General features: G+C 56.9%; 2 protein-coding genes and 1 long non-coding RNA gene across 3 annotated transcripts; 2 read left to right on the forward strand and 1 right to left on the reverse strand.

The window, feature by feature from the left end:
• The first annotated feature begins 312 nt into the window (after positions 1-312).
• Positions 313-1,266, forward strand: LOC112950724. Its single transcript, XR_003250070.1, has 2 exons — positions 313-511; positions 1,227-1,266. It is a non-coding gene; the product is annotated as an uncharacterized LOC112950724 (long non-coding RNA).
• Positions 1,267-1,301: 35 nt separating this feature from the next.
• TMEM39B (transmembrane protein 39B) lies at positions 1,302-7,333 on the forward strand. Its single transcript, XM_026043387.1, has 8 exons — positions 1,302-1,429; positions 2,780-2,999; positions 3,267-3,350; positions 3,906-4,060; positions 4,923-5,259; positions 5,840-6,027; positions 6,483-6,603; positions 6,958-7,333. Exons 1-8 carry the CDS (start codon positions 1,302-1,304, stop codon positions 7,192-7,194), a joined length of 1,470 nt encoding a protein of 489 aa, XP_025899172.1. The 3' UTR covers positions 7,195-7,333.
• Positions 7,307-14,716, reverse strand: TXLNA (taxilin alpha). The gene is made up of 11 exons (XM_026043386.1): positions 14,572-14,716; positions 13,114-13,452; positions 12,563-12,654; positions 11,632-11,802; positions 10,870-11,064; positions 10,546-10,665; positions 10,191-10,265; positions 9,604-9,696; positions 9,116-9,211; positions 8,456-8,809; positions 7,307-8,170 (listed from the first exon to the last, which is right to left on the reverse strand). Exons 1-10 carry the CDS (start codon positions 14,693-14,695, stop codon positions 8,477-8,479), a joined length of 1,638 nt encoding a protein of 545 aa, XP_025899171.1. The 5' UTR covers positions 14,696-14,716; the 3' UTR covers positions 7,307-8,170; positions 8,456-8,476.
• Between the last annotated feature and the right edge of the window lie 1,084 nt (positions 14,717-15,800).

The raw sequence follows: 15,800 nt of genomic DNA on the forward strand, positions 1-15,800 counted from the left end.
CCCGGGGCCTGGCGGAGCCTCCGCACCGGGACCCGCAGCCCGGGGCCCTCGGAGCGCCCGGCGCCTCCCGGCCTCCCCGTCCGGGCTGCCGGCTCCCTGCTGGGCCGCCCTGCACCCCCCCGCCCCGCGCTGTAGGCGCTATAGGCGCTATAGGGGCTATAGGCGCTATAGGGGTTATAGGCGCTATAGGCGCTATAGGCGCTATAGGCACCTCTGGGACCCCGGGACCCCCTGCCCGGCCTCAGCCCCGCGTGTATCCCGCACCTTGGTGTCCAGGGCTGCGGTTACTGCTCAGCTGGGGGCCCTGTGGCTTTAGTGTCGGCTTTAAAACTGGCCTGAGAGCAGCTTTAAACCTCCAGCAACGTTTAACCTCCAGCAACGTTTCTCCATTCCAGGTGCCGACTGCCGAGGGATGCGGACTGGAGATTAACGGTCCGAACCCGGAGTTTGGAGCAGCCGATGTGGCCTGATCCAGGTTTCTTCATAACTCAGACTTCGCTTCTAGTAAATGGTACCTTATCGTCCTCCTCTTTCTTTAAATGGTATAGATTGTTCTAATATGGACACAATAGAGATTTATTGTATGTAGTACCAAGAAGGTGTTTAAAACTTTGGGATTGTTGTTGTTGCTTAAGCCGTGGCCAGCAAGACCTACAAAACGTAGGTCTGGGCTAACGTGCCCCTGAGCTCCGCCACACAAAGGCACGGCCACAAATACCCTAAAGATGCTGCAGGATTTTTGTCCCGTTAAGGCAGCAAAGAAGATGCAGCTCTTGAAAGGAGCTGGTGATTCCAGCACAGATTTCGGCATGAGGGGATCTAGATAAAATCCCCCTTTTATTGGAATCCTTTGGGCAGATTATTGAACGTCTCTGTAAGTGTATTGCCCTGCCTGGGAAATAGGTGTAAAGCCAAAGGGATGCGAATTAAATTCCGTATAATTTGCCTTGGGTTGGGAGAGAAGCACGAGGAGAGGCTTTGTGCTCGCCCGAAGCCTGTGTACATCAGACTGCAGCCTCTCCATCCCCCGTAGCCCCTCACTGAGCTGCTGCACGTCCCAGGAGTGGCGGGAGCTCTGGGAGCCGCATCCGTAGCCCATGGCTGGCATGGGAGGGGACGCAGCTCAGCGGGAAGGGATCAGCACAGCTGCCTTATCCTGCTTTTCCCCCCACGCGACAGCGTGCCGAGCAGACAGCCCCTAACGAGAGCCCCTCTTTCCTCTCCAGCGGTAAGGGCTGAGGCGGCAGTCGCGGCTCCGAGACCAGGCACGTGGAGGAGCAGCCCCCGGGCCCTGCGTGGCTATGGCCGGCGGCCGGCGGGGTCCCAACCGCGCGTCCTACTGCCGGACGCCGCTGTGCGAGCCGGGCGCCGCGGGCGGCTCCGGCCACGCCGCCAGCGCCTCCGTCACGGGCGTGCGCTCGCGCACCAGGTGAGCCCCGCGCCGCCCCCCGGACGCAGGCGGGACCCCCGCGGGGTCTCCTTCCCGCCCCGCGCTGCCGCTGCCCGAGTCCTTGGGGGATGTTTGTGACCAGGCCCGGGCGACGGGCTGGGATCTGGAGATGTTACCGGTGCTACGCGGCTCGTCTGCGCGGAGCGGACACCTGGGCACGCTGACCTCTGAGCAATGAGTGCTGGTGGCTGCTCCATCTGATCCCGGGTCAGGCAGAGCAGTTCCCGAGCGCTCCGTGCTCCTCGTGCCCGTGGGAGTCTGGGTGCTCCGGTGCTCCTTGGTGCTCCTCCCGTGGTGGAGGGGACGTGTCCCCAGGGGATGCTGCTGAGGGGAAATATCCTGAGTCCTGCAAAAGTGCCCGGAGATCTTGTGTGCTCAGAGCAGAGGGGCCTCGTAGCTGTATGTGAAGCCCTTTCTGAAGGGGCAGTGTACAAGAATGGTGTTTATTTTATTATAATGGGGTATTATTTTATTTATCAGCAGAATTATTTTATTTATTGGCAGAGAAGCTCATCAGTCCTGTGAACTTGGCAAATTGGGGATGTGAGAGAGCGCTGAGGTTCCTAAGTCCTCATGCCAGCCCGATCCAAGGCTGTCAGGCTGGTACTTTAAAAGCCTTTAGACCTGCCCGTGTCCATCCTGGCCAAGAAGTTTCCCTGCAAGATTCCCTCCAAGATTTCCGTGGTTTTGGGCATTTTCAGGAGCAGTTTGGCACCTAGTGCCCTGCAGCTTCTTTGAAACCCACGCCCAGATTCCTTTGACTATTGTTATTTAGAGATTGCAAGTCAGGAGAGGTACATCTAGTGCATATTAATCCCCTTCCCTTTGATTAAACGGGTGGGTGTCTGGAATTGTGTGCGTGCTCACACAGGAGCGCACACCTCCGACTAAACTTGTTTTTCCTCCGTAATTGAACAGAACTTGAAGAATGAGAAAGGGCTTGTGTGTAATTGCTCTGTATTTTATGTTCAAGTGCTCTTGGAAACATAAATTGCAACTGGAGACCTAAAAACACTTGCAATCAATTAAAAAGACCAGTGCTTGCCCACCGGGCAGCACGACACAGCCACAGCTTTGGAACTTGACCCCAAATAGGGGATTTAGCATCGAGTGACCTGCTTCCAACTATTGCTTTGCACGAGCAAATTGCTGCTGCGTGCAGACATCCTCGGGTGCTGGCGCTCTGGGGTTGTGGCCACCGTTTCCGAGGGCAGTTGGCTGAAGTTTTGCAGTCGCTATTAGAGCCGCCTACCTGTGTGACGGTGAGGGCTGCAGGACGGGGCTGCGTTTAGCTCGGGGACGTGACTGGCTTTTGGTTCCCCGCGTCAGGAGCGGTTCAGGGACCGGCCTTTCCAGCCCGCCGCTGGCAACGCAGACGGTCGTTCCCCTCCGGCACTGCAAGATCCCGGAGCTGCCCGTGGAGAGGAGCGTCCTGTTCGAGCTGCAGCTCTTCTTCTGCCACCTCGTTGCTCTCTTTGTCCACTACATCAACATCTACAAGACCGTGTGGTGGTACCCGCCCTCGCATCCGCCGTCGCACACCTCGCTGGTAAGCACCGCGGCGTCTTGCCCCGCTCAGGGACTCGCTCTTGGGGCTTCTGTTATCCCTGTTTTGTGCAAACTGTGTGTGACTCCACAGTCCTGCAGGATTGTGCCTCGTTTGGCAGTTGTGGGACACCGTCTCTCCGCTTGGAATTCTTCTCCTGGTCTTGGAAGAGAGAGCCCAGGGAGAAACGCTCATTTGGGGAAGCTTTGTGCTCCGTGGTGTTTCTGCTGGCCGATGGAAAATGGAATCATGTTCTTTTTGTCACTGCAGAATTTTCATCTTATTGACTTCAACGTGCTGACGGTGACGACCATCGTGCTGGCACGCCGGCTGATCGGGGCTATTGTGAAGGAGGTAACGTCCCCCCGGGGTCTCGGAACCCTCTCTCCTATGAAGTCAATGCCAGACTGTCCCTCCCGCAGTTTCAAACTCTTCTGCCCTTTCCTAAAGAACTTTGTGTTAGGTTTAAATGAGAAACTGAGATCAGAAACTTTTTGTTTCCAATTAACCAACCCGCATAGACTGCAATCTTACCACTTGCTTAGAACAGTGTTTGGCTCTCTTCTTTTTAAATTCTTTTTGTTATTCTCTGAGATTTGTTCTCTCTAGCTTGCCACAAGGAGAAACAAACCTAGTTTGGTTTCTGCTGAGTGCAGAAATGTCCCAGAGAGCAGGCTGGTCACGTAGGTAATTGCTAGAGTTTAACCCCAAGGCTCTGGAAAAAGGGCCCTGGCCCTGGGCTTTGGAGAAGCCCGTCCAGAGGAGGCATCTCCTTCATGGTGACACTCGAACCAAGCCTCCCACCAGCTCCTTCTCTGTGCACGGGAGTGGGGCTGCTCCTTTCCTGTTTGCTTGCTGGAGGAAGAGCGAACAAGCCTTCCTCCTGCCCTGCTTCTTCTCTCCCGGCAGGCTTCCCAGAGTGGCAAGGTGTCCCTGCCCCGCTCTGTTTTCCTGGTGATCACTCGGTTTGCTGTTCTCACTGGCACAGGCTGGAGTTTGTGTCGATCAATAATTCACCTCTTCAGGACCTACTCTTTCCTCAATCTGCTGTTCCTGTGTTACCCGTGAGTATCTCTCCCTTCCTTTGTGTGTGATTTCCAGCGTTGCTTCCACATACTCATATTTCTCAGATGCAGTGAAGCTTGGAAGTAAAAAAGTGCTCCATTTCCCAGTCACAAAACCTAACCAACCCATTTGCTCCTTGTTGGGTCGCACTTCCTCTTGGTTGCAGGACATACCTTTATCATTTATTTGCATTTCAGCATTAATATAAGTGTTAATTGTAGTTATTAGGCTGCTCATGACCTCTCAAAGGGCTCACCTGCTTTTTCCCTGGTAAATTAGGAACCCATTTTTTCAGTTTCCCTTCGTGCTTAGGTACCTCTCCCAGATAGAGTGCATCAAACAAGCACCTTCCCCGCCTTATTTTAACCAACATAAGGAAACCACTTCTATTTCCAGTCCAGCAGTGGAATTGCTCTCTTCCCCCTGGAAGATGCAGGAGGAAGCAGCTCGTAAAGATCTAAGACCTGGTGCTCTTAAAGGTGGCCTGAGTGGATGGGTTGAGGTCACATAGGTGGATAGGCAGGCGAGATGGTCTGTGCTGAGGTGCTTTGGGTGGCCCTACGTGAACAGATGATGTGCAAGGGATGAAGCAGGCCAAGGAAGGAGGGATGTTGGATGCTGGAAGCACCGCTGGTCGGTTGTTGGCATGAATGTCGCTGGCTTTCTTGTGCCCTTTTAGGACCCGTAGAGTTAGGGGGTCTGGTTAGGGCTGTCATTTGTTTGGTGTCACTTGTCCACATTCCAGGTGCTCTTTTTTCGGGGGTTCACCCCGGTGCTGGGTGCCGTTTGGGCGGGAGCTGCGGCGGTACCGGCACAGGCTGCCGAGGAAGTAACGGGCTGCGTGTGTTCCCGCTGCGCCAGGTTCGGCATGTACATCCCCTTCCTCCAGCTGAACTGCGACTTCCGCAGGACGGGGCTCTTCTCCCAGGTGGCCAACATCGGACCCAGGGACACGGGGGAGGCGAACTCCAGGAGCAGAGCCTACCTGACGGTCCTGAAGGAAACCTGGAAGCAGCACACGCGGCAGATGTACGGCATGGAGGCCATGCCCACGCACGCCTGCTGCCTCTCCCCGGACCTCATCCGCAACGAGGTGGAATACCTGAAAATGGACTTCAACTGGCGCATGAAGGAGGTGCTGGTGAGCTCCATGCTCAGCGCTTACTACGTGGCCTTCGTGCCAGTCTGGTTTGTGAAGGTGCGTGAGGGCCAGCGCTGCTCGGGCAGCTCTGCACATGCTTTACCCACCTCCTCCTGCCCTGGTGCTGCCCAGGGAATCTTCCCGGCTCCCTATGGAGCTGGAGGACTCCAGGGTGACTAGTCCTTGGTGCGCTCATCTTGGGAGGGCAGAGCTCCAGGACAGGAAGATACTGCTTTAATAGGGGAGGCCACACAAAGGAGGACAGACTTCCTAGCTGTTCTGTTTAGTTTAGTTCTGTTTAGTTGCACGTTGTGCAATGAGACAAAAGTCTTCTAGTCAAGAGGGAACGTCAGGAATTAGCCCAAATCACCTTCCCCCTGGGCCTTGGTGATCCCACCCCTTGCCATGGGAGCCGGGAGCAGCAGGAGCCATTTCCCAAACTTTGCCGATGGTGATGGCAGCACAAACGTTTCCCCATGGGGTGCTCAGGAGCTGTGCAGCAGCCGTCCCACGTGGGCGCTCCTTTCTCGAGCAGGATTCACAGCTGCATGGAAAGCCCCCGTTTCACCCGAGCGCTGTGTGTTTTGCTGGGTGGGCCTCTCCAAACACGTGGCACGTTGTCCTTGTCCCCCCGCAGAACACGCAGTACTACGACAAGCGCTGGTCGTGCGAGCTCTTCCTGCTGGTTTCCATCAGCACCTCGGTGATTCTGATGCAGTACCTGCTGCCCGCGCGCTACTGTGACCTGCTCCATAAAGCTGCTGCGCACCTGGGCTGCTGGCAGAAGGTCGACCCAGCGCTCTGCTCCAATGTGCTCCAGCACCAGTAAGGAGTTCTCCCCTGGGACTGGGGCTGGGGGGTTCTCCGAGCTGCTGCAAGCTGGTTGGGATGGGGGGCTCGGCTCAGCTTTGCAGCCGTCTCTTCGTCCTGTTGCTGCTTAAGGGAGAAAAGAGAGAAATGGAAGCGGGGTTGGCAGCTGAGAGGGTGCCGACACTGGCTGCGCTGTCCCCTTCCAGGTGTGGCCAGCAGATCCGTTCTTTGGCAAGGTGCCTCCTGCTTCTGGCCATGGATAACTGCACTCTGTCACTGGCTACGTGCCTCAGTTTGTCCCCTAGGTGGGAGGGGACAAAATCCACCCTCACAAATGCCCGCAGCTTTCTGCTGCAGAAAACGCTCCAGAGACGGCTGCCTCCCCGATGTGGGATGCGGGAGACCCCTCCAAGCCCTGTCTCCAGCTGCCGAGGTAGGATGAGGACAGCTGTGCTTGTTGTGTGCCGCAGGTGGACGGAGGAGTGCATGTGGCCGCAGGGAGTGCTGGTGAAGCACAGCAAGAACGTGTACAAGGCTGTGGGCCACTACAACGTGGCCGTGCCCTCGGACGTCTCGCACTTCCGCTTCCACGTAAGAGCCCCTTTTCTTTCTGGGGATTTCGGTACGGCGCTGGGGCAGGATCACGGCTCTGGTCTTGACCATCTTCGAGCCCCTGTGTGCGAGTAGCTCCGTGAGCATGAGAACAGCCCGGGGGAGACCTGGGAGGGCAGTGCAACAAGTGGGTGCAGGGCAGTGCTTAACATTACTCCTACGCCTCCCTGCTGTGCCTCTGCCCAGAAACATTCCAGGTAAGTGTGCGTCCCCAGAGGGTCATCCCGGTGCCTCAATCCCAGCGCGTCACCTCCAGGCTTCCCCTGTCCCATCACAAACACCTCCAGAGGGGCCTGCCTCTCCTCATGGCCTCACCATGCATCTCTTCTGCAGTTCTTTTTCAGCAAACCCCTGAGAATCCTCAACATCCTCATTCTGCTGGAAGGAGCTGTCATCTTCTACCAGCTCTACTCGCTCATTTCTTCAGAGAAGTGGCACCAGACCATCTCCCTGGCTCTGATCCTCTTCAGCAATTACTACGCCTTCTTCAAGCTGCTGCGCGACCGGCTGGTGCTGGGCAAAGCCTACTCGTACTCTGCCAGCAGAGACTCAGAGCAGAAGTTAAATTAAAACAGTTGCACTGATGCTCAGCTTCGTACAAAACAAACAAAACGAGAAACCCTCAGAGCTTTGTATTTTTGTTACCACTGCTTTTTTTTCTTTGATAACTGATGTAATTAAAGGAAAAAACATATTTTTTTACTCCCAACAGTTGTTTCTGTGTTTGTTGTCTGGGAAACTCCCAGGAGAAGGTTCCTCCTGCTTGTATTTGACGGGAGCGATTTATTAACAACGGTGCTTAGTCCTGAGCACTACAAACACTGTTTTTCTTGCTGTAGTCAGAGCTCCAGCTGCCACTGCGGGGGAAGATGAGAAATTACAGGTGCTTAAAGGTGCCACCTTCCCCCTGGAGTCCATTTATAAGTGACCTGTGAGACCTGAAGCTCTTTCTTGCGGGGACTCTGAAGAAGCTCCTTGCACCAGAACTGCTCCAGCCCATTGCAGTGAGGGCCCCCAGGGCCTCCGTGCGCACGTGGCCCTTTTTGCGCTCCTGCAAAACACTCAGCACGTAGACCTTTGGATTAACTGTTTAATACACTTGTGCACATGTGCGTATAGCAAAGAGGCAACTGTGAATCATAAGGCTACTGAGACACGGGCAGGTTCGGGGCCTGGCAGAGGCCCCCGCCGCTTCTCTGCCGCTCTTGTTCCCTTTCCATACACAACCCCCTGACAACAGTGCCAGTCTCTTCTCCCTCTCGCGCTCAGCTCCCACATGAGAGCGAGCTGCCAGTCAGGACATTAAAAGAAAAATGAGAGCAAGTCCAGGAGCTCCCTCCCGCCTGAGGCCGAGGACGGAGGGAGCAGCCCGTACCGGGCAGCGCGTCAGCTCCCTGCTGCTCAGTCTTTAACTCGCCTTGAGAGCAGAGCTGCAGGTGCAGGAGGTGACACATCCAGCTGTCCCAGTGCCCCAGGCTGCAGGAGGGCCGGGCACTTCCACACACCCGCTTTCCTGGGCTGTGCTGGGTTTTAGGGGAGCCACAGCCTGCCAATGACAAGGTCTTTTAGTGACAGGGACTGTCAGTTGAGTCTCCGTATATTATTCACACGCATACAGGGAGGTGAGTCATTCTAGTTGTCATATATATCCATATATAAAGTGTATGTTGCCCTGCATGTATTTTATATACCTCATATATATATAATTTTAAAAACCCTCCGAGACCCTAAGCTAGGAAGTCTCAAAGCCCCCAGAGGGCTGTCCCCTCACGCGTGTCCAAGGAGTGGGCCAAGTCTGCGGACCCATTCGCGCTGCCCTCCCTCGCCCTACCTCTGGCTACGGCCCGGCGGGTCAGTCGGCGCCCTGGGCGCGCTCCTCAGTCTCCCTCTGCCCCGGGGCTCCAGGGAGTTCTCCCAGGTTCTCCGCAGGCTCTGTGCTCCGGGGCGGCTTTCCTGAGTGCAGGCAGTCGTGGGCCAGGCGCTGCTCCACCGGGACCTCCGAGCTGTCCCGTGGTGGGTCCTTCGAGGCGTCCGACAGCTCCGCGTCGGCCCGCGGCGCGTGGGCACACAGGTCCTGCACCTTCTTATTGAGGTCGTTGCGCTCGCTTTGGAGGGCTCGGCACAGTTTCTCCAGGCGCTGGATTTTCACCTGCAGTCCCTCTAATTCCTTATCCCGAAGGGTTTTCTGCAAAAGGAAGAGAGCTCAGACTTTACCCATTCCAGGGAGGGGGCAGAAAGTGAGATGACACCTCAAAGAGAACTAAGAAGGGTGTTAATGGAGACCAAGTGCAGCTAAGGTGGTCTCAGACTTCTCCCGAGCACCTCAGCATTCACTAACTCTCACCATGCACAGTGGTGATGGGTTGATGGTTAGATTTGATGATCTCAAAGGTCTTTTCCAACCAGAATGATTCATCAGGGAAGGAAACTGAGCTGAAAGGACCAGTTGCCTGAGTCAGCACAGAAGGAAAAATGGCCAGAGCCTCCTTACCTCTTCAGCCATTTCCAAGAGAGCCTTGTTGCTGCTCTCCCAGCGAGAGCGGTACATAGTGGTCTCTTTCTCTAACTTCTTGATTTTCTTTGTCATCTACAGGATCACAGAGACAGAAAGAGAGAAATAAGTCAGAGAGGCAGAGCGCTGCAGCTAGGCACATGCAGGGCAGTCTCCAGCAGGCACACACTTTCCCAGCACAGACAGCGAGACGTTGCTGGCCCGTGAAACACTCTCCTTGTCTTGCTGGAATCGGCCTCCCCAGCAGGAAACACCAACAGATCGAGGAGATGGAGGGAGCCCTCCTTGTTCTAATGCATACGAGGACAGAGCGGTCACCCTGCAAGGGTGGCATGTCCCTTCTATAAGCAGCGAGCCCGTGGCTGCTTTTAATGCCAGCAAAACTGAATAGAAGCGAGGAGCTGCTGCTCCCGGGCAGGCAGAGCCTCCAGCCCCCGCAAGCTCCGTGGGGCTCCCGAGTTACCCACCTTCTCCATCTCCTGCTTAAACGTCGTGAACACTTCACTGCTTTTGGAAAGGGTGTTCTGGAATTCTTCAAACTTCTCTGTGTAGAGAGCCAGCTGCGGGGAGAGAAAGGGTGACAGTGTTCACTGCTTCCTGGCACCAAGTCCTCCTCCGAGAGCACAAGGTTTCAGTGACACCAAGCTGGCCATTGTAGGGCTGGACTTTACAACTCACAAACTCCCAGCACGGGCACGGCAGCAAGGGCAACAACCCTGCGCCTTTCTTCCAGGGCCATCCTTGGAGCAATGCACCCAGCAAACGGCTCCTGGATCTCCGCTTGCTGAGTCTGACTCAGCAAGGTAGGTCCACGTGAAAGCGCCCAGCGCTGGCAAAGGTGCCAGTAAAACCAAGGCCACTTTCTCCAAGGAGGTGGAAGACCTGAAAGAAGCCCCAGTTCACACTGCTCCCTGTGCTGATATGGGCTCACCAATGTCAGATTTAGGGACAACCCTGCTCCTGTGTTTTCCAGCTTTAGGAGCTTAAGTGGCTCACCCCTGCTAAGGGAGCAAGAAAAGCAGAGTCGGTCGAGCACACGGCCCAGGTAACTCACCTGCTGCTTGAGATGGGTCTCCTGCTGCTTCATCAGCTCACACATTCTCTGCGACTCCACGGCTTCCTTCAGCAGCTAGGGAAGAGTAAGTGCAGTGACTCTGCTGCCCGCAGGGAAGGCTCTCAGCGTGTCCCTGCACAGCTGGTGCCAGGCCCGGAGGCAGCAGAGGCCTGGGAGAAACACGGGGCGCAGAGCAGGGCTGCACAGGCACCCAGGGGAACCGTCACGGCTGGGTACACACAGACCAGAACCAATGTGGGCTCTGCCCTCAGCAAATTGACAGTACCAAACCTTTCCAGAGAAGTGGGGCAAAGAACGTGCTGCTGTTAAAACAGGAAGTCAAGGTAAGACTTACAAAGTCCTTCTCCCGCTGGTGCCTCTCCTCTGCCTCCTTCAGCATTTCCTGCGCCTGCTGGAGCTTGGCATCCACCAGCTGCTGCTGCAGGTCCTTGTGTTTGAACACCTTATCGATGTGCTGCCAAGGGGAACAACACTGCTCACTGACACGCTCAGCCAGGCCGCTTTGCCCACGTGTCGAGGGCAGCAACCCCAGGGGAAGATCGCAGGAGCCTGGAGATCCCCTCTGGAGCCAGCAGCTCTCACCACCTCAGGGACACACACGGCTGGGCCAGATGGAAGCACCAGAGCAGCCCTACGTGGGGCTCCTGCCCCAACCCACCTCCTCCCGCAGCTCGTACTGCTCGATGAGCTTCTTGAGCCGCTCCGCCAGCTCCATGTTCTCCTGGCGCAGCTTGGAGTTCCTCTCGTTGTGCTGCTCCATCTGGAGCTGGATGTCATTGAGGGTCACCTGGAAGTGGGATGTCACCTCTTTCCGCTTCTCCTCTTCCTCCCGTGCGCGCTGGACACCTTCTTCCTGCACCAGGAGGGCAGAGGCAGCGGGACCGTCAGCCCCGAAACAGGGAGGCGAGCACCCTGCCCAAACGGCCCCGAGGCTTCCCAGCCTCCCATGACTCCTTATCCCGAACGCCAAGGCCCTTGGAGCCACTGCTGGACGTGGCCCTTCCCCAGCCTGCTCCAGGCCTTTCCCCTGCACTTCTCCAGGGAACAGGCCCTGCCATAATGCCCAGGTACACTGGGTATGTCACATTTTGCCCTCCTGGGTGTCTGTATGACTTGCTCTCAAGGGCAGAGGTGGGCAGTACTGCAGGGCTGTGGGGGACATAAGGAGGTGTAGGAGTTTGCTGGCCCCGGAGACCTCTCCTTGCAGAGCTGCAGATCCAGCAGATATCAGGACTGAGAGCAACCAGCGCCGCAGGTCGCCGCTCACTGTTATCAAGAGACACGCTGGGTCCTGGATGCTGCCCCACCTGCCCTCCCCTGTGACACATGGGCATCCTGCTCTTCTCACTCACGACAAGAGCCCTCCGAGTGCTTGGGATCAGGCAGCTCCCAGAGCAGCGGGACAACACGGGGCACCTGCCTTGAGGGTGCGGTTGTGCCTCTGGAGCTCCCGGCACAGGCTCTCCAGCTTGCTGCGGGCCAGGATGGCCTTGCTGTGCTCGCTCTGCAGGTGGTCCTTCTCCTGCACCAGCTGTGTCTGCTTCTTCTGCAAGATCTTCATCTGTTTCTGCGAGTTTCGATGCTCTTCCAGCTACAGCAGAGAGGTACAAGGAAGAGATGCAGCGAAACACATCAGTGTTGTATCCTTGGCAGGGGACTGGGGAATCAAAGCAGCCCTCTCTGTCTTCTGAGAGGAAGACAAGAGCTTTAAATCACAAAAGCTGCCACTTCAGAGCAGAGCAGAAGTGCCACTGAGTATCCAAGAATGCTTTGGACTTGACCTTTCTGCTTCCCAAATCATTCCTGCTGCTGGAATGACTCTGGCAAACATATGTGTCTTGCCAGGAAATTCTCAACAGAAACACAAGGTCTGAGTAACAGAGATCAGAGAAGAGCATTTGTGTTGTCCTCTCACAGCTGGGCCTGCCAACGTGCAGCTGAGCACGGCCTGCAGAGAAAGCTCAGGGCACACGGGCCCTCGCACAGCAGACCCAGCCACGGTTCTCTCGTGAGAGAGGATGGACAAGGGATGCAACATTAAAGGAGAGGAAACGGCCCCAAAACCCTCTCCCCTGCAGATCTGCCTCCAATACCTCACTTGCACCTCTGCAGAGCGCCCAGGCAGCAATGCCTGGCTGGACCAAGCAACACCAAGCCTGGAATCTGGATAGCCAGAATCACAGGGATTCCAGAGCCTGCAAAGCTACCCGAGTGTCCCCACCCACCAAAAAAACCCAAAACAAACAAACAAACAAAAACCCAGCCACCCTCAGCCTCATCAGACAGTCTCAGCCCTCGCTGTTGTTGAGTGTCCTTCCCCAGAGCCCGGAGCAAGGAAAAGGAGGCCTCACCAGCTCAGCGTATTTCTTGCACAGCGCTGCCAGCTTCTCCTCTGGCGTGCTCAGGGTGTTCAGCGTCTGCATGAGCAAAGTGATTTCTTTGCCTGGAAGGACACACAGACTTTTATTTTATATATATCCCTTTCACAGAGTTCTGGCTCATAAGGCAAGGACAGGAGAGAGAAATCAGGTGTCTCTGCACAGTCCATCTCATGGCTACTATCTGCAGGGCCATCTCCGGGCTCTGCCCCGGAGATTTTCCTATGAATACCCAGGGAGAATCGAAGCAGGGACGGGGAGGCCTGGCCTTGAGCACGGGCAGCACTGCTGGGCTGCCCAGGCAGAGCTGTGTCCAGCAGGAGGGAAACGTGCAGAGTTCAGAGGCACTCGGTACCTTTCCTCACATACCCCAAGACGAGATGCCACATCTTCTCTAAACCCCGCCCTACATCACGCACATAAGGTGCTTATTTCACCAAGGGCAGTAAGTGCAACATGAAAAAAATCAATGTTTGCACTGAAGTTCTCAAGCCAGCTCCACACTGCAGCGGGGAACCTCTTACCAAGGCCTTTGGCTTTCTTCTTTTCCTGAGCTCTCTTCTGATCCCGCTCGCCATACTCCTCGCCGGGTCGAAACTCTTCGCTCCCTTTGGAGCTCTCCTTCTCCCCGTTCATCTCGGGGCCGCCCGGGTCCTGCTCGCCGTTCCTGGGTGACTCGCTGCGACTCTTCTCCGCCTCCTCGGGCTCCGCGGGCTCGCTCTGCCCACCGTCCTCGCCCGGCCCCTCCTGGCTGCTGTCCACGCAGTATGTGTTCAAGATGTCCTCGAGCTGCCTGCTTAGCTCCTCCGAGACGTCACGCACGGCAGGCCGGGAGGACCTGGCGTCCTCCTGGGGGACAGGAGCTGTGGGAGACGGGGACACGGCACTGTGACACATCCCCCCCGTGCTCCATGCTCTCCTCTCTGCTAAGACCCCCTGAACACAGGGCACAGCGAAGGTCTCCCCGGCGCCCCTCTGCACCCGGGCAGGCTGAACTTGCAGCAACATAAGCTGCTTTGTTCTGGCTGCGTCTCCAGCCAGCTGCCCTGACAAAAGAGGTGCATTCCTAACGGCCTCCCCTTTTGATCAGGAGAGCATGACCAAGCCCCTGACATCTGTCAGGAGCGAAATTTCACGCCCCCCACCTCCCTTCAAGGAAAGCAGGTTTCGCACGGGTTTCCCTTCACAGCAGCCGTGTGCTAATGTCCCTGGAGGGAGGCATTTGGAGACTACAATAGATTTTTAAACCCGAGTTCATCTCTCTCGTCACATATAGAACAGCTGTGCATGGTCAGATCAAAGGTATCTCATCCCCAAGAGCAACCAGCAGCGGATGCTTGGGGAAGGAGGATGCAGCGTATCCCTCAGTGCTCCTCTTAGCCTCAGAAGTTCCCCAAAACGAGACTCCTGAATGACAGACAGCAGCTCGTTATTCATTTCTAACTCCACACACTGGGCACTTGCTACGTCCCATGTTTACCGGGCATCAAAACATCAGGTATAGGGTTAATGTTAACTAAGTACTTAGTTTATGAGACATGATTTATGAGACATGTTTTCGTCTTCCCAAGAATTATTTTTATGACTTGAAAAATGCCAGTGCCAGGGCAGATCACTCCACGTGGCAGTGGCCCAAGGAAAGAGCTGTCTGACTTCTTCCTTTACAGGATCTCTAAGGCCTAAACAAAAGTAAATAACCTTACCCTTAAGTAAATAACCTTAAATAACGCTCAGGTCAGGATGCAACTCCACACATTGGAAACCCGCTCCCCAAGGAAGCAGGAACTACCTCAGAACTGCACCCAGGCAGAAGGGCTAAGAAACGAGGATTTTCTGCTCCTGACATCACAGCTGCTCTTACACAACAGCCCACCCTCCAAGGAGGAAGCAGCCACCCCGCTCCTTGCAGCTCGAAGGCCGCCTTGGCCTGGCTCAAATCCTGGGGATGGGGACACGTTGCTGCGTGTCCCGGCGGCTCCCACCTGCGAGGGCTGCGGCCGCCTCGGGGACGTCGCCCTCCTCCAGCCCCAGGCTGCTGCTGCTGCTCATTTTGGAGGAGCCGGCGCCGCGCGGGGCAGCTTTGGTCTCCCCGCCTTGGTTCTTCATCACGGCTCTTCTCCCCGCTCGGTCTCAGCCAGCCCTAGGGAAAGAGAAACAGCAGCTACGTTGACCTTTCAGAAGGAGCAGTTTGGGGGTTATAGTGGGGTCCTTCAGCTGGGAGGGAATTGTAACCCATGCATCGGGATGGGAAAAGCGACAGGGCCCAGGCAGGCTGCTGCCCAGGGTAATTATAATCAGCATAATTGTTCTCCGTGGTGAGGAAGGCTGGATGCAGCCCCTTCTAGGGCAAGGGAGCGCATCCCCAGCCCTGCCCAGCACAGCCTCCTCGGCGCCGGTGCTCCCCCAGCCTCATCGCTCTCCTCCAGAGCGTTTCCCCCATTTCACAGCCCAGCACGGGCTGCACCAGCAGCAAAGCCCCCTCCCCACACGGGAGACCTGAGGCCGAAACATCCACGGGAGAAAAGGCAGCAGCAGCCACAACAAATGCACCTACCTGGCCACAGGACCGCGCGCGGCTCCGGGGCAGATTAACTGGCATCGCCCACAAGCTGTGACTAACGGGCCGAGCTCGACTCCCGGCTCCTCTGGCCCCAGCAGAGCCCGCGCTCTCCCCCCGGCACCCATCGCTCTGCTCGCGAGGTTAATTACAGAGCGATGCTAATTACAAAGCGGAGCCCCGGAGCTCCTAGGCCGGGGCAGCGCGAGGGGAGGGCAAAAGAAGGGGAATTTTGCAGCTGTCTCCCGGCGGGAAGCGGTCGAGAGCAGCCCAGGAGGCGGCTGCGGGGCGGGAGCAGCAGCGGGGCACGTGCCCGGGCTGCCCGCGGCTGCTGCCGTCCCACGGCGGCCGCTCCGGCGCCGCGGGCACCGCTTTTCCCCGGTCGCTGCGGGCAGCGCAGCCTCCCTGGGCCGTTACCTCCGGGACCGGCCCCGTCCTGCCCCGCAGCGGCCGCTCCAGCCCTGCTCCCGGTGCACGGCGGGCCCCACGGCAGCGCCCCACACCTCCCGCCCCGTGGGGCCACATCGGCCCCCCCAGGCCCTTCCTGCCCCACGGCGCTGACCCCGTCCCCCCCCCAGGGCAACACGCCGCCCCTGCCCCCATTAACACCCCAAGACCCGCCCATTAACACCCCAACATCACCCCCCAGGCCCC

This window comes from Nothoprocta perdicaria, unplaced genomic scaffold (assembly GCF_003342845.1).
Source record: "Nothoprocta perdicaria isolate Ctin4 unplaced genomic scaffold, notPer1 scaffold_33, whole genome shotgun sequence".
Lineage (NCBI taxonomy): Eukaryota > Metazoa > Chordata > Aves > Tinamiformes > Tinamidae > Nothoprocta > Nothoprocta perdicaria.